Raw genomic sequence first — 24,427 nt, forward strand, 5'->3', positions numbered from 1 at the left:
GAACTTTTACTGAAACCGCTACTAGTAGGACTGAATATAACCTATTGCATTGCAACTGTGAGATTTTTGTGTTATTGTTTTGGCTTTATACTTTTGCTCATTGTTTTTCTTGATGCATTTCAAGTATTTTTTGTTCTAAGAATATTCAATACAATACCGGTAACATCAGTACTGTGTCATGTGCTTCATTGATCTTCACACAGCTCCATGAGTCGAACCTTAGCCCAAAATTACATATAGTAGCCTAGCAAATTATTATTCTTATTCCTCATATCTATTGTGTATTGTTTAATATGAATATTTTATTGTAAGTGTTACATAAAACTTGGCGAGCTAGCCAGGAGCTGTGTTTGAAGATTAATGAACATATATTTTTGGGTTTATTAAGTGAAAACCTGTGAAATCATGGAAATAGTAATGCAAGAGTCCATAAAAATTCCAGATTCAGTTGTAATAGCCGGACTGACTAATACCGATATAGATAAGGAAATTGAAACTTATCTTGCAACATTTGGTTCTGTGCACCGTGTTTTTTATGTTGACACTCCTGAATACCCAAGACGTGGTATTATAGAATTTACCCATGGCACAGCAATGCAGAATCTTTCACCTATGCTTCCTTTAACCTACACAAGTCCTACTGCACCAAATGTCACCTACAAAATTTGTTCTTTGGCTAGTATATACAGTCCCCTTGCTTGTAGTAACGCCACCCAGACTTTCCTGGAATCATTGCAAGCAATTGCGAAATTAAGTGCTAAGCCATTTGAACTTTTGCTACAGGAGGAGTTGGCAAAGATTACCCCCTCTTCTCTTGAATTTGAGGTGAAGCCGGAATTGAACAGTGGTGAACAAGCATCACCCACTACTAAAGAAACTAAAGTGAAATGTCCTCCCAAAGAATCTATTGATAATATCAATCCAACACCACTTGAAACGACTCCATCAAGCCTAACTAATACATTTGCTTCCTATATTGCCCCTCCAACAACAGCAAAGCGTCATCCCAGTCATTCCATCCTATCAAGTGATATGCTTAATCCACCAGAAGTTCAGAAGGTGGTGGTAGAACACATTGTCAAAGCTGACAATGTTGTATCCCATTTCCACGGTTCTTCTCGACTCCGAGCTTTTTCTGGAAAAACTACAAGACCCAGTAATGAAGCGGACTATGAGACATGGCGGACCAATGTGGATTTGTTTCTTACTGATCCTTCTATATCTGACTTGGATAGATCTCGGAAGATTTTTGAAAGCTTGCTGCCACCCGCTGCAGATATTGTCAAACACTTGGGCCCTCGAGCCTTACCGTATGTATATCTTGAGCTCTTGGATTCAGCATATGGTACAGTAGCAGATGGGGATGAGTGCTTTGCAAAGTTTTTGAGCACTTGTCAAAATTCTGGAGAAAACCCCTCTGAGTATTTACATCGTCTTCAAGTTGTCTTGAACACAGCCATGAAACGAGGTGGTGTCTCTCCCACTGAATGCAGTCGTCATCTACTGAAACAGTTTTGTCGAGGCTGTTGGGACAATACTCTGCTCAGTGATCTTCAGCTGGAGCAAAAGAGAGACAACCCTCCATCCTTTGCAGAGTTACTCTTGCTGCTTCGTGTGGAGGAGGACAGACAAGCTGCTAAAGCTTCTCGTATGAAGCATCACCTTGGCACATTCAAACCAACATCCATCTCTTCAAGAGCACATGCTGCATCACATGTGCATAGTGCTTGTTCCTGTACTGTGGTTGAACAGTCTTCAGAAATTGAGCAATTGAAGAAGATGATCACTCAGATACAAACCCAGTTGTCAAAGTTGAGTACCTCTCATTTTCCAGGCTCAAAAAGTACAACAGGAACCAATAGCAAATCTTCTGATAAGGCCAAATGTCAAAAAGGAACTACACAGTATGGAAAGCAGACAAAGGAATACCCTAAGTCAAGCAACTCACTTCGCCCAGGATACTGCTTTAACTGTGGAGAGAATGGTCATATTGCACCCAACTGTGATCAAGCACCAAACCCTTCTTTGGTAGCATTTAAAAGGGCACAATTGCAAGAGAAACAGAGAAAAATGAAATCACAAGGACCTTCTAGTGATTTAAACTAAGCTCAGCTTCTGTGGAGGGACACTCAGAAGCTGGTGATAAGAAACAGAGTCCCACTGCAAAGCGGGCAGAATTAAGAGAAACCAAAACAAACAATCATTTTTCTAGACTCCCTAAAGGGCTTGTGGGAACCAAAAGCACGGCAAAGGTTGAAATTGCAGGCAATCCAACAACTTGCTTACTTGACACTGGTTCTCAGGTCACAACTATTCCCTTGTCATATCATGCACAGTTTCTAGCTGATCAACCAATTAAGCCTTTAAATACTCTTCTTGAGATAGAAGGAGCAAATGGGCAAGATGTGCCTTATCTTGGTTATGTTGAACTGTGTATAACATTTCCCAAGGATTTTGTTGGGAAGGAATTGGATGTTTCCACGCTTGCTTTGGTAGTTCCAGCTCATGGTGGAGCTACAAGTGACCAAGTGTTGATTGGTACAAATACTCTTGATTTTCTGTACTCTTCTTACTGTCAGCACAACCCCACTTTTCTTCCTGCACAACCTGGGTATCGTGCAGTCTTGAAAATTATGCAACTGAGGCACAAGTACACTCATGATGGTCATTTGGGTCTGATAAAACTCCAAGGCCAGACACCTGAAGTGATTCCCGCATTCAGCACTGTAGTTCTGGAGGGTATCGTCAACAATCGAGGTTCCCATTCAGAGAAATGGGCTCTCATAGAACCTCCATCAAACTCGTCTTTACCCTGTGGAATACTTGTAACTAGTTGTCTCATCACTTTACCATCCAAACAGTTCAGTCGCCTTCCAGTAGTGCTGCATAATGAGACTGGACGAGCTGTAACCATACCACCTAAAACTGTACTGGCTGAATTAAGTGCAGTACAGAGCATCATTAAACAGCAGTCTGTCTCGTTGCCTAATTATTCTCAGTCTGATCTTTCTAAACCATCAGAATCCATAACACCTGCATGCTTGAGTTTTGATTTTGGAGATTCACCCTTACCATCTGAGTGGAGAGAAAGGATAACTAAACACCTCAATGCTATGCCTGAAGTATTTGCACAGCATGATTTGGATTTTGGTCACACTGATAAAGTAAAGCATCATATCAAGTTAAGCGATGAAGCTCCCTTTAAACAGCGTGCTAGATCTATTCATCCACAAGATATTGATGCAGTTCGCAAACATTTGCAAGAGCTGTTAGAGGCTGGGATTATTCGGGAGTCTGAGTCACCCTTTTCTTCACCAATTGTGGTAATTCGAAAGAAAAATAACACTGTTCGCCTCTGTATTGACTACAGAAAGCTTAATTTGCAGACTATTAAGGATGCTTATGCTCTTCCAAATGTGGAAGAAGCTTTCCGTGCTCTTGCTGGTTCTAAATGGTTCTCTGTTTTAGACCTAAAATCTGGATATTATCAAATTGAAATGGAAGAAGCTGATAAAGCAAAAACTGCTTTTGTCTGTCCTTTAGGCTTCTGGGAGTTTAACAGGATGCCCCAAGGAATTACCAATGCCCCAAGTACATTTCAACGCTTAATGGAAAAATGCATGGGAGATTTCAACTTGAAAGAGGTGTTAGTGTTCATAGACGACATCATCATTTTCTCTGACACTCTGGAGCAACATGAAATTAGCCTGCTCAAAGTGCTCCAACGGCTGAAAGAATATGGTTTGAAGTTGTCACCTGAAAAATGTAAATTCTTCCAAACCTCAGTACGCTACCTTGGCCATGTTGTCTCTGCTGATGGTATTGAAACTAACCCTGACAAGATACAAGCTTTAAAGACTTGGCCAAGACCCCAAACCCTCAAAGATTTGAAGTCATTCCTTGGTTTTTCTGGTTACTACCGGAGATTTATCAAAGACTACTCTCAACTGGCTAAGCCTTTGAATGATCTTACATCAGGATATCCACCACTTCATAATCGGGGAAAGAAAAAGAGTCAGAACTGCCAATATCACAACCCAAAGGAACCCTTTGGCTCTCGATGGACATCGGCTTGTCAACAAGCATTTGAAAACCTTATTGAAAAACTCTCTACAGCCCCTGTTCTTGGATTTGCTAATCCTAAACTGCCTTACATTCTCCATACGGATGCTAGTACCACAGGATTGGGTGCTGCATTATATCAAGAACAAGAAGGGAAATTAAGAGCCATTGCTTTTGCAAGTCGAGGATTAACTCGCAGTGAATCAAAATATCCGGCCCATAAATTAGAGTTCCTTGCTCTCAAATGGGCTGTTACTGAGAAATTCAGTGATTATTTGTATGGTGCTTCTTTCACGGTCATTACAGATAGTAATCCACTCACTTACATACTGACAACAGCTAAACTGGATGCAATAAGCTACCGATGGTTATCTGACCTTTCCACTTTCACTTTCAAGCTGCAGTATAGAGCAGGAAAACAGAATGTGGATGCGGATGCTCTATCACGACGTCCCCATGGTGATCTTCTTGATGACTATTTTTCCCAAAAGGAGAATGCGAGAATTCGGCAATTTGCATCACAGCACTTATCTGAGTCAGATGTTCATGCTATCTGTGATAAACACATTGTCTGTAACTTCATTGTGGCTGATGTAAATGATGGATACCACCCATTACCACTCATTGAATCGTTGGCACATCATTCTAAGGCAGTTCCTGACATGTTCCTTGATGAGAATGGATGTGGTTCCCTTGTTCTTTCTCACCTGACAGAAGATGAGCTGAGGGAGAAACAAAGAGCTGACCCTTGTATTAGGGAAGTCATTCAGCAAATGGAGTCAGGAGTGAGTCCATCCCCTACCGTCAGAGCTGAACTGCCAGAACTTCCTCTTTTGCTCAGAGAGTGGAATCGCCTCATGCTAAAAAATGGTATATTGTACAGGAAACGACAAGAAGGCGCAAGTACCACCCTTCAAATGGTATTGCCAATAGAAATGAGAGCACTGGCATTACATAGTCTCCATGATGACATGGGACATATGGGGGTTGAACGTGTACTTGACCTTCTACGAGCTCGTTTCTTTTGGCCCAAAATGGCAGCTGCAATTGAGAAGAAAATACAGACATGTAACCGGTGTGTACGCCGCAAAACTTCCCCAGACAGAGCAGCTCCATTAGTAAACATCCTGACCAGCCGTCCCTTAGAGTTGGTTTGTATGGACTTTTTGTCCTTGGAACCAGATCGCAGCAACACTAAGGATATATTGGTAATCACTGATCACTTCACCAAATATGCTGTAGCCATTCCCACTCCAAATCAAAAGGCTCGCACTGTTGCTAAAGCGCTCTGGGATCATTTCATTGTCCATTATGGATTCCCTGAACGCCTCCATAGTGATCAAGGACCAGACTTTGAGTCCAAAACCATCAAAGAACTCTGTGAAATAGCTGGAATAAAGAAAGTCCGAACAACACCCTATCATCCCAGAGGAAATCCTGTGGAACGCTTCAATCGTACACTTCTTCAGATGCTAGGTACTTTAAGTCACAAGGATAAAATTCATTGGAAGGACTTTGTTAAACCATTGGTACATGCATATAACTGCACAAAGAACGAGACCACTGGTTTTAGTCCATATGAGCTCATGTTTGGTCGACAACCTCGTCTACCCATAGACTTGGCTTTTGGTCTTCCCCTTGGCAGTTCACAACCATCGCACTCTAAATATGTGCAAAAGCTCAAAAGCAACCTGGAAGAGAGCTACAGAATTGCAAGTAGGAATGCCGTTAAAACCGCAAATCGAAACAAAGCACGTTTTGACAAACGAGTCACTGAATCTACTCTCAATGTTGGTGATAGAGTACTCGTAAGAAATGTTCGACTGCGAGGGAAACACAAGTTGGCAGATAAATGGGAGTCCGACATATATGTTGTGACAAACCGTTCAGGAGATCTTCCCGTATACACAGTTAAGCCGGAAACTAAAGATGGCCCTCTGCGTACCCTACATCGGGATTTACTTCTGCCTTGTGGATTTCTTCCCATTACTGAACAAGAGAAACCTGTCATTTCCAATCTACCCCGACGGCCCCGAACTCGAAACTGTCCGGGTACCAGCAATGACAGTATCCAAGATAATGATTTTAATTCTGATTCTGACTATGACTTTCCTTTACACAGGAACCTACAAGTTGAACACTCAAAGTTCTCCAGAGTTCATCCTCTTAAAACTTCCTCTCCTCTACCACCCCCTCCTGAACTTTCCTCAGGAGACGAGGGGAGTGTTTCCATCCCAGTTGTAGAGATCCCTGAAGTCATATCTCATGAGGTTGACCCTGGAAGAAACGAATCAGAACCTGAACCAGAACGTGAATCAGTACCTGAAATTGACAAACACCCTGATATGACATTACCCGAACGAGACAATACTCCAGATGTGGACCTTGTTTCTATCAGAGAGGACTTACCTGAAGGAAACAATGACCTTATAGGAAACTTACCTGAACATGACGTAATACCTGAAAGAGAAAACTTACCTGAAATGAATGATGACCAGGAAATAAGTCCTGATGAGAATGTACTGTTGAATTCAAGCAGTAGAGACGACGTCGATCAAAATGTTAATCAAGAACTTAATCTGTTAGATTCTGATCCCACAAATGAGACTGGCAGATACCCTAAAAGACAGAGAAAACAACCAGATCGCTTACACTATGATCAATTGGGAAATCCACTAATTTCTGTCATTCAGTCATTGTTCCTAGGCCTAAGCAATGCTGTTACCAACTCTTTAGTGGGCCCTAATTGTATTGTACCCTCTGTGCCCATGAGCCCTATGCTGGATATCCCTGTGACCACACAGCCACAAAAAGGATGCAACGGGACGTGCATTACTTCAAGGGGGGAGGATGTAGCACTGGTAACTTAAGTCACTCTGCCATAGTTTATTGTTGGCCAACACAAATCACAACCTGAAGGAAAACAGGAACAGGAAACAGCCAATCAGACACCTTCAAAGCACTGGACTTCCTCATTGTCACCTGAGCCAATCACCTGCAGTCTTGCTAATCACCTGCAGTCCTTTCCACCTGGTATTCACCCCTTCCTTTGTTTGAAGTGAACTCAGCTTCATTCAGACACACAGCAGCCACTCGATCGCACCATATCACTCCACATCAGAATCTGTATCGTAAACCAGCAGGAATTTGGAAACAGGACTTCTCCTTGGATTGGTGAGTCACATCTCAACTGAAACAAGTTGGAAACTGTTCAGTATCAGAGCTAACAAATGCTAATGCTAACAGGCCTCCACCATTCCATTACCCAACCATTTCTACTGCTGCCTTGGATTTCTGGATAGTGACTTTTGGCTGAACACTGGTGAGACTGAGGAAAAGTGCATACATTTAATGTGGAAAGACTGATGATGAGGATGATGATGATTCTAATAATGCCTGTTTGCAAAACAGGTTAGGCTTTTATGGATGGAGAGATTTGAGATTGATGGCGAGCTACCCCTTTGAAAGAACTGGACAACTTCTGAAGGATTCGAGGATTCACCCATTCACCCACCCCACCTATTGGCAGGCCTCAAGCCTACCTGCTTCATGCCTTTCTCAATGGTGTGGTAGGAACATCACATCCTACACTGCATTCCTTGTTCACCTCATGAACAAAGAACTGCCAATTCATACTGCTTTTAAGTGATTGAAAGGTTTGAATTTGAGACTTAGAGGTGCATTTAATGAACTTTTACTGAAACCGCTACTAGTAGGACTGAATATAACCTATTGCATTGCAACTGTGAGATTTTTGTGTTATTGTTTTGGCTTTATACTTTTGCTCATTGTTTTTCTTGATGCATTTCAAGTATTTTTTGTTCTAAGAATATTCAATACAATACCGGTAACATCAGTACTGTGTCATGTGCTTCATTGATCTTCACACAGCTCCATGAGTCGAACCTTAGCCCAAAATTACATATAGTAGCCTAGCAAATTATTATTCTTATTCCTCATATCTATTGTGTATTGTTTAATATGAATATTTTATTGTAAGTGTTACATAATTTTCCAGCCATTATTCATAATAAAACACTACTCAGATGTATAATATTTTTCTTGTAAGCTATGATCTAGCTGCTAGAATCTCCATTAGTGTGTGAGTGGTCCTCTGTCAAGTCTGGTCCTGAACAATAGTTTCCAGTATTGTAACTCCACACTGGGCTAATGATATTCATGACTGCACCCTTTCCAACATAAGCTAATTTTTACGTGGCTGCCGTATTGATTGAATCTTCAGCGGCTGTGTCTCTGTATCTGCTGTGCTCCTAACATGGCTTTTGTGTTGAAAGTGGATGTTTACTTGGACCTATAATTGCATTCTCATAAATCCAGTGACGGTGCAATCAGAGTATTGAAAGGGAGTGATTTAACAGTAAGTGTGTGTTTGTCAGAACATTATTATTGTGCTAGGAAGCACTTACATTTCGGAGACTTGATGTAGAAAGGCAGTAGGGCTGTCTTTAGAAGCACTTTAGAATATAAATTTATTTCTGTAGAATATTAATGCTGTGGACTAGTGTTAGAGAAGCAGCTTTGGCACCCTACATCACAGGCTTGCAAGGAAAATAAATAATATTTTGTTTTGATGGGCATTTAGCCATCAGCTGAACTGGAATTGAATGGTCCTCATTGGAACGGTTTATGAGGCTGCAGATTTTGAAAATCTCTGTTTTCATTCTTAAGGCTGTTACATACTCCGCCAAAAGCAAGAAATTAGTTCTTGCTCTTAGGGCTGCGAGATCAAGAAAAAAAAAATGGTTTCCACGAGAACCTTTGCCTCAGGTGCTGATTGAACTACTGGGAAGTCCTCATAGAGCCCTCCCACTGCAGCATACGTCACACGCGCTAAGCATTGTGGGAGATGTGAGAGACGTACGACGAGAGGCACTTTTCTTTTTATTTTCGGATGTCGGCCAGTCGTTTTGTTGGATCACGCCGTTCATTCAGCATGCACCCACGCACTGTATCTCTACCCAGAAGAGATTAGCTGTCACACTGCGAATATTAGCATCTGGGAGCTAACCATAGAGTGTAGCTAACAGAGCATTTCCGCTAGCCGCTAGCATTTCCGCTTTTTCCGCATTAACCACGCCCACTTATAATTTCTGATAGAATAGTAACCGGACACCACACGAGAAAAAACGTTCTGCCGGGTTGATGTGTTGAAAAAGATCTGCCAGAAGTCCCAAACAAGGCTTCAAGAACAGATTTCTCGCTTCTCACGGAGTATGTAACAGCCTTTACCCACACTTAAAAACAACTTGGGTGGACCATGGCTATGGTCTTCCAGTGTACGGATATAATCCAAATCATTCAATCATAACCCTCAATCATAACACATTGCAGTGTTTAAAGTTTAAACATCTGTGTTACATAAATGTGTATTTTCTGCAGAGAGGACTCAGGTGCACTGTTGTAGTTGGCTATAATGTGTAATGGCCTGAACTTGATTACAACATTTATCTATCAAATTTAGGATCTATCAAATTTCTGATGAGACAGATTTAGAGACATTTGCAGAGTGATTTTGTCTAAAGATAATGAAATCACAAAGAAAAACACTATTATTGGTCTCCTTCGGGTTATGGCTGTTTTTCAAGTGTTGCATAATACCTAGGGATGTATTGTGTTAGTATCAAAGCCATGTTTGGTGTATGTTACCAAGAGACAACTCTGTACCATGTTGGGCAGAATAATTCTGGTTCAGGTACAACAAAGCCCTATACTTGGGAGGACGCATCAAAAGGCAGACATGTTGCAAACAAAGCAGAAGTTTACTCAGATGACTCAAATCACACTTGGTGGTAAACTGGAAGCTGGAGACTCTTGAGCTCGCTGAAATTGGACTGAACACACACATTGTGATTGTATGTGTACACAATCACGATCAAACCAATACCTGTACTCAGCTCTTTGAACACATCTTTGAGTCCTTTGCACACAGTATGCTGCTAATGTTTGCAGTCATCCTAACTCAAACTCTGTTAGTCTGTTTATTAGTCCGTGCTACGCTCTGTTGTTGTGTAGTATCTTTTAATGTAAGTGCATTGTCTCCCAAGTGGTTTGTACTGTCTGTATTGTATTGTTTGTCTGCACTGGTTTGTACTGTCTGTTTAAGATTGCTCAGTCCTTTGTATTGTACGATGTCTTCATGTCGCTCCATGGTCTTGGAGGAATATTCTCTCTTCACACTATGTACTGCACGTGCCATATATGGTTGGCCTGACAATAAAAACCTCTTAGGCCTCTTTGATCTTTGAATGCAACAGAAATATTCATGTCTTCCTTCTAAGCATGTAAAATGCCGAAAGCTGATCCATGGAATCAGTCTAAGACTGTGGGGATATTTACAATGACTAATTATTTTATTATGATATATTATATTCCAGCTTTGTGTTCTCAAAGAATCTATGCTAACTGCAAATCCTTTTAAAATAAAGGGACCTGCAATGTGTTATTTCCTGTGCAAAAACCATAAGCACTCACTTTGAACTTTTCCTGACCTCTCTGTTATGTTGCTCTTTACAGGACCGTGGGGTCGTTGCATGGGAAGTGAGTGTGGTCCTGGAGGCAGCCAGAGCAGGGCGGTATGGTGTGCCCATTCTGAAGGCTGGACCACCCTGCACACCAACTGTGACCAAGCAGAAAGGCCAGACAACCAGCAGAGTTGCTTCAGAGTGTGTGACTGGCACAAAGATCTGTACGACTGGCAGCTCGGTGCCTGGAACCAGTGTGTACCTGTGTCGATGCGCAGTGCAGGGGTGCAGCGACCTGCCGTGTGCACACGAGGAGAAGAGGGCATCCAGACCCGTGAGGTGGGCTGTGTTCAGAAAGCAAACGGCGAGCCGGCAGAAGACGCAATCTGTGAATACTTTGAGCCTAAGCCGCGCCTGGAACAGGCCTGCCTTATCCCATGTCCTCGGGACTGTGTGGTGTCTGAATTCAGTCCATGGACTCCCTGCTCTAAAACCTGTGGGATGGGCTTACAGAACCGGATCCGCTTTGTTCTGGCTCCACCACTGTTTGGTGGTTTAGCCTGCCCAAATATGACCGAATTTCAGACATGCCAACCAGGGCCCTGTGAGGGTGAGGAAAGCCTTTACAGCCTCAGAGTGGGACCCTGGGGGCCCTGCTCCGTCCCACTGCCAAGGCAAACCAGACAAGCTGACCAACCACCCAGAGAGAGTGAAAGGCGATCCAGGGAAAGTGATAGATTATCTAAAGAGGCTGACAAACAGTCCAGAGAGGGTGAAAAACAGTCCAGAGAGAGTGACAAACAGTCCAGAGAGAGTGACAAACAATCCAGAGAGGGTGACAAACAGTCCAGAGAGGGTGACAAACAATCCAGAGAGGGTGACAAACAATCCAGAGAGGGTGACAGACAGTCCAGAGAGGGTGACAAACAAACCAGAGAGGGCAAAAAAACATCCAAAGGAGGTGACAAACAGACCAAAGAGGACGATAAACAGCACAAAAACGGAGAAAAACGTCCCAAGGAGGGTGATATACTGTCCAGAGATGGTGACAAACCACCCATATCCAACAGGAAATTGGGCAGAGCAAACAAGAGACCAGACAGGCCATCGCGACAGGCAGACCGGCCCAAACGCCAGAAAAAGGCTAAAAACAAGGAGAAAAGAGAAAAAATGAGAGAAAAAATGAGAGAGAGGTTAAGGGAGAGGGGCAAGGCAAAGGACCCTGAGACCAGAGAACTCATCAAAAAGAAGAGGAACAGGAACCGACAGAACCGTCCTGGTGGAAAGTTCTGGGACCTGCAAGTTGGTTACCAAACCAGAGAAGTGACCTGTGTTCATAAGAGTGGGGATATTGAAGCTCTCAGGTAAGACTGAGACAAAATAATTTCTTCAGTCATTGAATTACTTAACTGTCTAACTGTTTTTTAAATGTACCAAGATCATTCGACGCTGAAAAATGAAGATCTTTAAAGTTTGTTCTCAGTTCTTCCATTGATTGAACATAGGTATCAAATGCATTTGCCATAACCAGGCTATAAGAACTCAACATTTCATTTGCATTCAGTTTAATTATTCATCATTCAATCTGTTCAAAAACAGATGAGAAACACTGTCTAGAACATTGTTGTCCAGGGGTCTCCGTTGCAATTTACCCAGCTGCCTGATGCGAGGTTAACTCTGTTCACCTTGACAGTAAACACAGAAATCAGGGGTTTGAAGCTGAACTTGCTTTTCAAAAGATCAATTTCTTTATTGATTTTCAGTTTCTTCTACGCTTGCTTTCCTCTTCTGCTTCTTTTGGGATTTTTGGTGCTTTTGACTACAGGCTGCATAACCGCCCTCTGCAGGGTATAATTATTTACAGTACTACAACCGCACTCCAGATTCTTTTTTTTCTTTTTTTCCCCACGGCCATACTGCTGCTTTTTTCCCGGTTGTTCACAATTACAAAATGTTCGTTCGATAATCAAGCATTAATACAATAACTAATATTCTGTACTTAACTCTGACGATGAGGGACTTCCCTCTTTCAGATCCCATTCTGTTTGTTGTTGACACTTCTATGGAGTCTATAGAAAACTCAAAATCCAACCCTGAGTATTTAAATGAACTCTAGGAATTACTTTCAACTTAGACTTTAAGGTCCAGAAAATAATTCAGTGACAGCTTTGCATTGCAACAGAATGCACTTTTGTTGAAATGCAGCATGATTAATTACTGCCCCTCCCATTGAAAGCTGTTTTGGATGGTGTCCCAATGTTATAGAGTCCAGTAATTCCTACTTTCTGGCAGGAAATAAAAAGTATTCTCTGACATTCTGTACAGACTAGGGTGAATGGGATTTGCACTTGGTCTTTAGGCTTATTAACACTGCAGACCCACATGCAAAAACATTTATAGGTTAATATACTTAAGGGAAGGTTGCTAAAGTCAGATGTTTTGTTCACCCATCCATCTACCCCAAACTGCTAGATGGCTTTGTCTCATGAGTGGCTAAAATCAAGCCATCGTCCTCTTGAGTGGACAAACTTGCCAGAATGCCTTAACTGCTTTGATGCTTTCAGTCTGCTAGCACTGTGGTATTGTGGCATTCATGCACAGAAAGTAGAAAAATATACACGCTGAGATATTAAGGAATGATGGCATCCCAGAATCCCACAGTGCATGTCATTAAATTGACATTAAATGCCACTTTGTCAGTGAGTTCATTGAGATAATTGGCCAAACTGACTCATCGCCATGACGTCTTAGAATCGTATGGTATGCAATGCAATATATAAGCTTTATTGAGCTTCAACAGACAGCAAAAAAATGAAATAAGTAAATGTTTGGACTAGTAACAAGTCCATAGCAAATAGGTCAGCTTTCAACCAGAGTAACAGGCAGGTATCTCTAGCTCTTACATTATGTTCATACTCTACTCTTCATCATTTACATCCAGTGCCATTGTTCAGTGGTGGTAGGTGTCTAGCGATGTCTGATTACATTCACCGACTCTTCACTTGCATTCACAATAATATTACTACTTTTATTTCAAACACCTTCCTGTGCAATGTGACGTGACTCCTAGAATCAAAACTCATACCAGTAAGCCATATTGTATGCGCTGTGAGAACATTTATGCTTTCCGTTTTATCTCTGTTTCCTGTCTTGAATCAGATATTCAATCAGATTCTAAATGAAGTCTTGAGTTTAACTGGTGAAAATGATTTATTTCATTGTCACAACATACAGACTTGTTACTAACGTCCATAAATATATTATGTCACAGATCAAGTCCTCAGTAATAATGCCAAAGATTGTTCTAAAGATTCCTATTAATGAACATTTCAGAAAGATTTATTCCCTTTTTCTCGCTGTGCACACAGCTTCTCCAAGCGCAATAAAACTGGACACATTGTCCGGTCTCTCGACATGTATTTCTCCAGGGGGAGGCTGATGTCCAAGTTGTGTCTCAGAGTCATGCTCTTTGTGAGGAGATGAATGGCCTCATTCTGTCTCTATGAGCCTGCCCGCTTCTAAAAGAGGCCACTGAGCACTGTCAATTACATCCTGAGAAAAATCAAGGCCCTTGTGATACGTTTGCTTTTAATGCCTGGAAGAGAAGATGAGAAATCATAAATCATTCACGGCGCAACAAAACGCCAATCGTCTCACTGTTCAAGCAGAATATTATATTTGTGCGATGCACACTGAGATTAATGCCTGCTTTGGAATATTTAACAAAAAAAAAATAAAAAATAGAGAGAGAAATGCGTATCTGTTCTTATTTCCAGCCACTCACTGATGCACAGATGGCTAAAAGCTTCAAAGAGGCTTAGCTGATAGTGATGACCGGATTAATGTTGGAAGGAGCCCAGGATCAAGTTTATTTACTGTTGGACTATGGGTTGCCTAATTTTATGTGACGGCTGAAACTGCTAATTATCCCCATATGTCCAGGCTTTAATAATGAATTACAAATTTAACTGCACCTCTATCAAATATTGTAATAGACGAGGAGAAAATATTACAATTTTGGTTCTATACATATGCTTGGGCTGATATTGAACTAGATTCCCATGAACCAAACAAAGAACACAGCAATATTTGGACATCAATTAAAAGAAACTTCTGGTAAAAATACAAAAAACCAACACCAGATTTCACTTGATGTGGATGCTTTGTCAATTTGTCCACTTGAAACCAAGGTAGAAGCAGAGTGACGCAGTTGTAGCGCAGTGTTAACCAAGACTGGTCTACTTGCCTGGGGTTCGTCAGCACTGCAACACAGTCAACTTTTGGAGACATGAGTCAGGCGCAGTTTCTTCTTGGCAAGATTTGTAATAATCAGCAGCTTTTAAACAGCTCCGCAATCCTTTACTCACCCTGCAGCCAAAGACATTTTTAAGTAGGTTCGAAATTAATGACAAGCATATTTGTTGTTGCTTAGTTCAGGTGAATATCCAACTACAGACCATATAATATCTGGATATTCACTGTCCCAACTCAAGAAATTAGGCCATAGATGCTGGCCTAGTTGTAGCCTAAGGAATAGGCAAAACATTATAACCATAGAGTGCATTCACTTTCCAATCTGAGTCATTCCATTTGAGATATGTCCAATATTTCACGCTAGAAAACTCTTTGTCTTCACACCAGATTGTTTAGCAGTGTCTGCTCAAAGTTGCTCAAGAGAGTGTTACAATAATTACAGCGTTTGCCTGTCTACCACCTCTCTGACTAAGGTTTGGTTAAACGCAGGCAACCTAAAGTTTGGTCTGGAACCGCTCATTTGGGAGCTGATCATGCTCCAGCAAAGATCGGCCATGATAGCCGGGATAGGCTCCAGCCCCGCTGCAACCCTCCAGAGGACAAGCAGTTAAAGAAAATGAATGAATGAAAGATCTGCCGGGCCAATCTAATCATTTAGGTTGGGTTTTTATGTGTTCCGTCCCCAGAGCGCTGTAGAGTTAAATTTGTTTCCAAAGCAATGGCCAACTGTGTGCAGAGTTTTTGTTCTTCTCTGTATCAGTTTAAACACACCAACAGTAAAATACAAATCCTGTCTTTAATTTCAGTCATATTTGAAAACAAACCTGATGATTCACGTGAAAAATGTCCTTTTTTTGCAAAGCTTCGATGAACTTTTGCTTTTTGCCCGATATACACAGTTAAGTGCAACTTTTTGTTTCCTTTAATCTCTAGAGCGTAGGTGAAGAATGCAAAATTAGCATGACCCATACGACCACCAACAGCTCCCATAAATGAGGAACACACCAGGTTGAAATAAACCTGTATTGTCCTTTATATTAAGTTGTAGCGTTGCTCTGCTCATTTTGACATAGCATTTTCTGGCAGAAGACGGCAACAGTTGCCTGGTGAATGGAGCAGAGCTGAAGACTCGGAAGGAAAATCAGGCAAATCTAAATCAAAAAGCAAATTTCAAAAGCTTCACATCGCCACAATCAAAGTAGGGTTTCAAGAAAGACCCTCAACATCTACAGGAGAACTGTGATTAAAACAACAAATGGCTGGCAGGCTATAAACGCCAGTGTGTTTCTTTAATAAAGCTGAAAACATCCGGAGGTTCTGGGGAAGTGTGGGAAAAAATTGAACTGTTGAGAAAGACATTGTAGTGAAGCTGGAGAGAAGAGAGAAGCAGCGCGTCATTATCCCAAATGCCCTATCAGCCTCTACAAAACACACAGGGAGAAGAAAAAAAAAAAAAAAAAAAGCAGCGTCTTTCAACTCCACAGCAATCCCACCTTCAAACAAAGCTGTGGCGCAGTGAAGCAGCCGCAGAAAATACAGATAACAAATAGTTTGGGTTCGTAATGAACAACATTCACATGGTGTATATCATGTTAGCAGAAGGCTTTAAGATATAGTGTGGTATCTCAACAATAATTGAATTGGTGTATAATCCCTGCACTGCTTTTTCTTTGGTTCTTAACGATGTCTTCAATGGTAGATTCTGTCTGTCTATCTGTATTTGTCCACTTATGAGATACATGCTACGATATACAGTCAGAAGTAAATATGGACGTAGCAAGCGTGTGAATGAATAAATAAAGACAGCATGTTGTGCCTGTAGTGCAACACTGTGTAATTGCAAAAGTGTATAGAGTACACTACAAAAAATATTCTTTGAATCTACTTGATTTGAATCTAGGTCCCGTACAGTCAGAATGTGTTCAACTTACATGCTCTTCCCCTCTGTGTCAGTTCATTTTTTGCTCATCAAACTTAAATATTCAATTCCAGCAAGACTTTTTAAATGATATAATGATATATATGATATAATAATTAAAACTCCATGATTATATCTGGTAAAACATTTGATTCTCAAGCTCATCAAACACAAATGTAATACTTTTAATAGCCTGTATGGACGTTTTCTTATGTCCATACACTGTATAATATACAAGTTTACTTGTCACTGGCAAAATTTACAGGCACAAGGCAATGGAACAGTCTGTCTGTCGTGACTGTCGTCGTTTCCAGTGCCCACACTGTATTTTCTGTTGCTCCAGATACAGCAGTTTCTCCAAGCAGGCTATGTTTTCTGCCTCCAGCAGTTGAAACAAATGTCATTTCCTTTCTTGCCAGAAAGGAGCATTTACTTCAAGTCAATCTTCAAGATTGTCCCTTTACATTCAGTGCTTTTTCAAGTAGTTTTTTTCTATAAAACACACTTGTGGCAGCATTGTTTAACATTGGGGAATGCTCGTTTTCGTAGCAATTAAACTAAGATGTGGTTAAGGTCAGACAGACTGATTATGCAAAAAAGAAGCATTCTTTTATCGATATATGTTCACACAAAAGTATGATTATGCAACTGCCCTTTACAGTCATACAGTCAGAGAGATTTCTGTGAAACATTTATAACCTTCAATATAACATATTCTAGTTAAATCAAATCTATGACGTGTAATCTTGACTCTGGTATCTTTCTTTTTTTACTTTCAGCTTGTGCTCTCAGGAGACTTTGCCGGTGACCTTCCAGGCCTGTGTGATGACCAAAGACTGTGATGTGACCGAATGGTCCGAGTGGTCAGCTTGCTCCAAGGGGTGCTACGACCCCAACGGGCCCAAGGGGGAGCGCACTCGTACGCGGAAAGTGAGCCAGTTCCCGATAGGCGGAGGAGCCGGTTGCCCCGAGCTGGAGGAGAAGGAGCCCTGCAGCCCGCAAGGGGACGCAGTGCCGCCCTGCATTGTGTAAGTGCTGGACGAGATCAGTTCAGAGTCAAGTACACAGGTCACGATTTTGCTTGAATTTCACTTGAATGGAAGCAAAACTTTGTGTTTAAGTATTCTGACAAATATAAAAACTAAAAATGTCAATGAAAATCCATTTTACTAACTTACCCTTCTCATTAAGTGGTAATTATTCTATTAATATTACAGCATAACAGTAAAAGGACCATTTATTCCTATGCACAAGCTCCTGGTCTGGTAATGCTTATTCAGCTGTAGTAATGCAATCACACAGCTTTTTACTTTGTAAAGTAAACATGCATGAGAGCTGTGCATTTTAAACAAGATAAATATGTTAGACCTCTAATTGTGCACTTTACGGCACACTACTACTTTACATCCGCACTGTTGCTTGTGACCAGCAGGAACAGGTCTGTGAGGAATCTTTTTCTTGCTTTCCATGCTCTCCTGTCCTCACACCCCCACCTTGCTGCTACTAAGCCAAAGCAGAAAAATGCCAATTAGCCTTTAGTTGCCCATGAAAAATGGCCTTGAAATAATCTACACTTCTTTATGATCCATTAATAATGCACTCTAAAGACAGACAAGGCCCTGACACTGCTTCCAGACTGACTCTTGTTTCACTTGCCACTTTAGCTTACTCGCATGTTATAGTTACTGACGTCCTACATGATTTTTAATACCTTTTACCAATGACTAGTTTTTGAGCATTAAAATAATACTGCTGATAAGTAGAACCTTTTTGTTTCTCACTTGCTTCCTCTTCATTTCTGATTGATATCATAACTGTATGTTATTAAGGTTGTGTTTTGCTGTGTAGGACCTAAATGCAGACACAAGGGGAAGCAGGAACAGGAAACAAATTAACTTTAATTAATGCAACTTACAAAAATGTGGAACAAAAAGCGCTGTAGGGTAAAACAAAAAAAAAAACATGAGAAACTGAATCGAAACACTAGGAAACATTAATGAAGCAACTCCACAGACGACTTGACAAGGGACAAAGAGGAAGACAGGACTATACACACACACACACACATGGTCTCAGTGAGGGCGGCGCACGCAAGGAGAATCCAATCTGACAATTTAAAGTGGGGAAGACACAGGGAGTGAAGCAAGAAACACAATGCCAAGTCAGGAACGTTCAGGACAGAAACAGGAAATGCAGAGAAAACCAAACTAGTTAGATGGAAAAAAATCACACCTAATTTATTCAAATGTCTTACCACTATTCACAGAACAGACGGGGAGCTAATGGAGCAACAGGGCATGCATTTCACACTTACACCTTGTACGTTTTGAAGTGGAAGCGATCTTTTGCGCATTAAAAATGTATTTTTCTCCATTTTCCATTATCCAAACAAGAGAGACTAACACATATGCAGTATATTCATAACTATAATCCAGCATCACTTCAAGTAGCAGGTACATTGCATAGTGTTATTTGGTCATAATGTACATTGGATTGGAATTTTGCAGAAGCTTTCTTGCACATTCTATTCTGTTGCTCATATAATGGACAAATTAAATGAGAACATGAGTTCTTGTAGTAAACAGATTATGGAGAGAAAAGGACTCTAATGCCATAATGCCACTGGTACATTAAAATACATGTCACTGTTTGCGATGGATTTCATACACATACACCATCTTTGATGCGGGAAAACCCACAACCACTACAAATTAAATAATAAACGGTTATTTGACATAGTGCAAGAAATCATGAGCTCATTTTCTTGGCTCTTTTATGTTCAACAGAATCAGCCATAATGTGAAACAGTAAGTCAATGTCCGTCGACAGCGGCTGCCATCTTTTGACAGACAGCACGAAGACAGGCAGCAGCTCTGTCCATGGTCCTGAACAGCTCCGTTTGAGTGTCCCCATCTGGACACCTTAAAGCCCCTAGATGCGATGCTTTCCCAGGGGCCTCGTTGCGCGGCAGCACCACTGCCGAGAAAGAGAGCGAGACAGAGAGACCTCGCTCATGAATATGGAGCCTTTCATTGGCAACCCCAAATGAATTCCATTATCAGCTGAGATGGAGGCAGGGTTTACATTTTCTGACCTCAGGGGGGGAAACCACAGTGTGTTACTGCCGAAGCAGACTGCTGCCAATTCAGTGACCAGACACAAACCCACGTGTGAATAGCCGCTGCAATTAACAACAATCCTTTCATCTTCAAAAAAAAAAAAAAATTGGTGTCTTACAGAGCTCTCAGTGGACAGTCTGGTTAAATTGCAAATCCTGCGGCGCATTGTAAACAGAGATCCGAGGTCAACAGCATAAAAAGTTTCTCTAACAATGCTGGAGAGATGCTCACCACCCCGGCTCAGTGTCTGCTGGAAAAGGCTGTCTGTGAAAAAAAAAAGAACTGCTGCCATTAGCTTTTCCATGATATAATCTCTTTCGGACCTGTGTTACAATAATAAATAATACCTTAATTATTGGAGTAAGAAATATAATATACAGATAGCTAGTCTAGTTTCAATAATGTGGTAAGTAATACAGTATGGTTACATGACATGCCCAGTTAAACAAATACATATGAATCAATATGTCTGCCTGTTATATAAAGACACAGAATAACACAAACTGAAACAAAGAGCAGAAACACAACCTGTTTCTATAGCGTCAAATAACTAAACTTATCCAGAAAATTGACACATGCATCAGTATTATATTAACTACCTAAAATGACAAAAAACATCCTTGAAGAAAATTACGTGACATATATTTTAGTGCTTTAGTTTGGCCCAAGTCCCATCCACTAACACAGAGGGGGTGGACCTTATGACTTATACTGCAGCCAGACTCCAGGGGGAGCTCTACTTGCTCTGGCTTCACTTTCGAGGAGCTGTTCCGCCGCCCATCTTTATACGGCCTATGGTTAGGACATTTGGCAATACAAATAAATCTTCGCAAAAAACAGTGGATTTTATATCAAGATACATGTGCTGATCCTAAACTCTGAACACTGATACGGAACCCTACAATCCGACACAACTGAAATTTCGGTTTCAATGCTGACATACAAAAAAATCTGTATTTAAGTTAAAACACATTAAATATTACTGGGGATAAAGTGACATTCCTACTAAAATTAACCCACAGAGTTGTGTTTTCTCTATGTGCATGTCCTGGTGCACGTCTTACTTCTCATGCCATGCTATTAGTTTCTAGGCACATCGTGAGGCAATGGGTTATCATTAAAATCAGAACATACTGTAATAATGTGAGAGTAAATACAACTATTCAATAGATCTAGGAGGTTTCCTTATTATTTTAGCGATGTCATTTAATCTTATGTGGTGGTGAAGCTGAACAAATGCTATTTAAGTGTATGGTTTATATGCAATATGCAGTCTGCTGTATCTGATAAATCAGTCATATTGAACCATTGATTTGTTTATCTCAATCTTTGCGTAGCCACTCACAGGAAATTAAGCATAATGTCCAGTGACCTTTGTCCAGACCGCTCAATAGTCTGCATTGCTGCGACTCAACAACTCACAATGATAGATTTCCATTAACTGGCGCGTCCTTGTTGAGAACTGATGAATGGGTGTTTTGTTGTGTACCAGTTCCCTTCTATTAAGCCAATTCAATTTGGAGATGAAGCACTGCCTCAGCCTGACCCCTTCTTGTGGCCATGTCTGTCCTCAGCTACAGCTGGAAAACCACAGAGTGGACAGAGTGCAGGGTGGACGTGCTGCTGAGCCAGCAGGATCGACGGCGTGGAAACCAGACTGGGCTGTGTGGAGGCGGGAGTCAGACCCGGGAGGTGTACTGCGTGCAGGCCATCTCTGATACGCCGCCCAACCTCGGCTCACTCAGGAGCAAAGAAGGTAACTTCCACTTTTCAAATTTATTTATTTCAAATTAGAAAACAGCTGTCATATAAGTAAATACACATCTGTGCAGGTAAATCTTGTATTTACAAAGGGCCTCTGGGAAATTAAGCCAGAATCAATACCACCGCCTACGTTTAGCTTGTAGCTTGAGTATCTTAAATCCACAGTCTGCAGTTAAGAATCGATTTACCTGATCTATGCTGAAAACTATGCACAAGAGAATAAAATAGTGAAGAAATAGATCAGAACTGAACAACAATAACAGCCAGCGTTTCTATTTAAACTTGCATCTAATTGAAAACTCAGTCAGCGTGCGCTTCCACCTGTGCCACTTCTTGCTCGATCTATTTGTGATTTTTGTGGCGCTAACACTTTATACAGTCATTTGATTAACTGTGGGATTCCTGCACTGCCTTCGCCGTGCCAGACAAAGACTTCTCGACTTTGGCTATGAACTGATGCCATCTGGATGTATTCTCCTTGGTCACTAGGTTACTGTGTTTGACTACCAAACACAGTATGTTCCCACGAGACAACTAGGAGCATACTTTTTGGGCCAGAAGTATAATTTGGTGCCTGTGCTCCACTTTTTCTGTTAATAAACACAGGCACACTATTGGTTTTCTGTGTTTTTGCTTGGTTCCAGGTTCATCATACCTAATAAGGAACAGTATGCTGATTTCAATGTGAGCAGCAGTATAAGACAGTAGAAGACATTTACTATTTTATTTGTTATGATTACCAGATCCAAATCTCAAAATATGCTGTCTCACTCATTTCCTTTGTTTGAGTTATGATTAGTTCCTTTGAAGCCTTGACGTTAATCTCCACCAAATTCAGCCGGTAACAGCTCCTGTGCTGTTGGTTATTGGTTGGACATTTTCTAATAATTTTTAACACATCTGCAAATATAATGGAACAGAAATGAAGTACAACAATTCTGCATCAATTTTTATCTAACTAGTACTTGTGTTGTATGCGCCACGCCCATGATTTTTAATAATAGATGGACCCTGGACACGGTGCACGCTACTTCTGGCTTAGAATTATTAGTGGGTTCATAATGCTAATACATTGTTTACTAATGCATATGAGTCATAAGTCCAATAGCAAATTTTGCTACATTTATCAGGCGTAACATTATGACCACCTTCCTAATATTGTGTAGGTCTCCCTTGTGCCTCTCTTGTGTTGTTAGTGGGGTCTTTGGGTCCTATGGGTTGAGGAGAGGGGCCTCTGTGGATCATGCTTTTTCCAGTGCATACTTGATCAGTTTGCTATCTATTGAATTTGGAGGCCAGGTCAACACCTTGTGCTGTTTTTCATGTTTTTTGAGTTGCCATCAAGGAGTGTCACTGCTGTGGGGTGGGGGTGCCTGCTCTGGTCTAGGTGGGTGCTACACGTCTAAGTAATCAAAAGTTTCCCAGCAGAACACTGAACTGTCACAAGATGGTCAACGTTATTTACTTCTCCTGACAGTGGTTTTAATGTTGTGGCTGAGCGGCGTTTTCAATAAATGCTGTAAAAATTATTTTATTGAACATATCTGATCCTTTGTGACATATCCTTGATCCTTGGTGGCATATAAACATTATTTTAGGGTACACTAGTGAGCAAAGGGTACAGAAAACTCCCAATTCCACTATATATGTAATAAGTAGTATAACATTACAAAGATATAATTCATCTATCAATATCTGTTATCACCTAAAACCCTACAAAATCAACACCCATAATTATGCAGTAGACTAAATTAGATTAACATTTTAACAGCACTTTTTTTTTTGACACAGACTAGTTAAAACCACTGTCAATGTCATCTGTTAGAGCTGTATATCAGGCAAAAATAGTTGTTCATCAGCTTTGGAGTCATCTGCTTAGGCTTGCATTTCACACACTTTACCAGCCATGTGAGGAGAATTAAAGCAGAGCCCCCCCACCCGCATTAAATCCGGGAATGAGTCAAATGAATATGCTAATGTACACGCAAAAGCTACACAGAGAAGATAGCAGCTAAAATATGAGCTTTCACATAAATTGGTGGCATTACTGAGTGCACAGAGCTGGAAGTGGCCTGGTAGCACGCCCATGCTTATCCAGCACTGACACGGAAAGTCTCAGTCCATCTGGCCGGCGAGGGAGAACTGGCGTCTGCTGATAGGGAATTATTCAGTTCAGATGCTCACAACCAGCCGCACGCTTTCATCTCTCAGTGTCAAGGTTTCACTTCGCCAAGTTTGTTTAAAGAGGTGAATCTCACACATTCCACTTTTCCGTATCTACAGCCAAGCCATCCAGTCTAAATATGAACACGGTATGTTAACGGTTGTTATGGAAGGTGTTTTTCGGCGGCAGTGATTGTGCTGTGATAGGTGAAAATTGCCCTCGGCGTCGTTAGCACGGGTGGTAGCAAAGGAGAAAAGAGTGCCTGAGATAAGAACCTCTATCTCCAATATTCTTAGCATGTTTTCTGACCTTGTCCTTTAATCTTTTTGCTCAGATTAAATCCATCAAATGACAAATGATCTGGACAGATTACTTGAAGTACATTGACTTCGGTTAGCCAATGTTTTTTGGTGAGAATGTTCCAGAAATCAGCAAGTGGTGTAGGATGGAAATCCATCATCCACTGCCCCTGCAGCAACCCACCCTGATGCCAGACTGAACCTTGAGGCAAATATGTATTATGTGCTATTGGATTATGCAGATAAAATTGGTTTGACCTGACTCGATGGAAATCGCTGGATTCCCCCTTCTGGCGGGGTTAGAGTTGTTGCCCCAAGACACTGAGTTCAGGTATCTCACTGACCTGAATGATCCTCAAAGTAAA

The 24,427-nt window shown here is 41.2% G+C and overlaps 1 protein-coding gene across 1 annotated transcript in view; it reads left to right on the forward strand.

Moving 5' to 3' along the window:
* thsd7aa (thrombospondin, type I, domain containing 7Aa) overlaps positions 1 to 24,427 on the forward strand; it is a gene marked incomplete at both ends in the record, with an annotated part of 135,508 nt that overhangs the window by 57,462 nt on the left and 53,619 nt on the right. The window contains 3 exons of the mRNA XM_084562929.1: positions 10,597 to 11,908; positions 17,496 to 17,744; positions 21,410 to 21,591. Coding sequence (XP_084419055.1) covers positions 10,597 to 11,908; positions 17,496 to 17,744; positions 21,410 to 21,591 — 1,743 coding nt within the window. The remainder of the gene's footprint in view (positions 1 to 10,596; positions 11,909 to 17,495; positions 17,745 to 21,409; positions 21,592 to 24,427) is intronic.

The sequence above is a fragment of the Chelon labrosus genome (genome assembly GCF_963514085.1).
Source record: "Chelon labrosus genome assembly, chromosome: 16".
Lineage (NCBI taxonomy): Eukaryota > Metazoa > Chordata > Actinopteri > Mugiliformes > Mugilidae > Chelon > Chelon labrosus.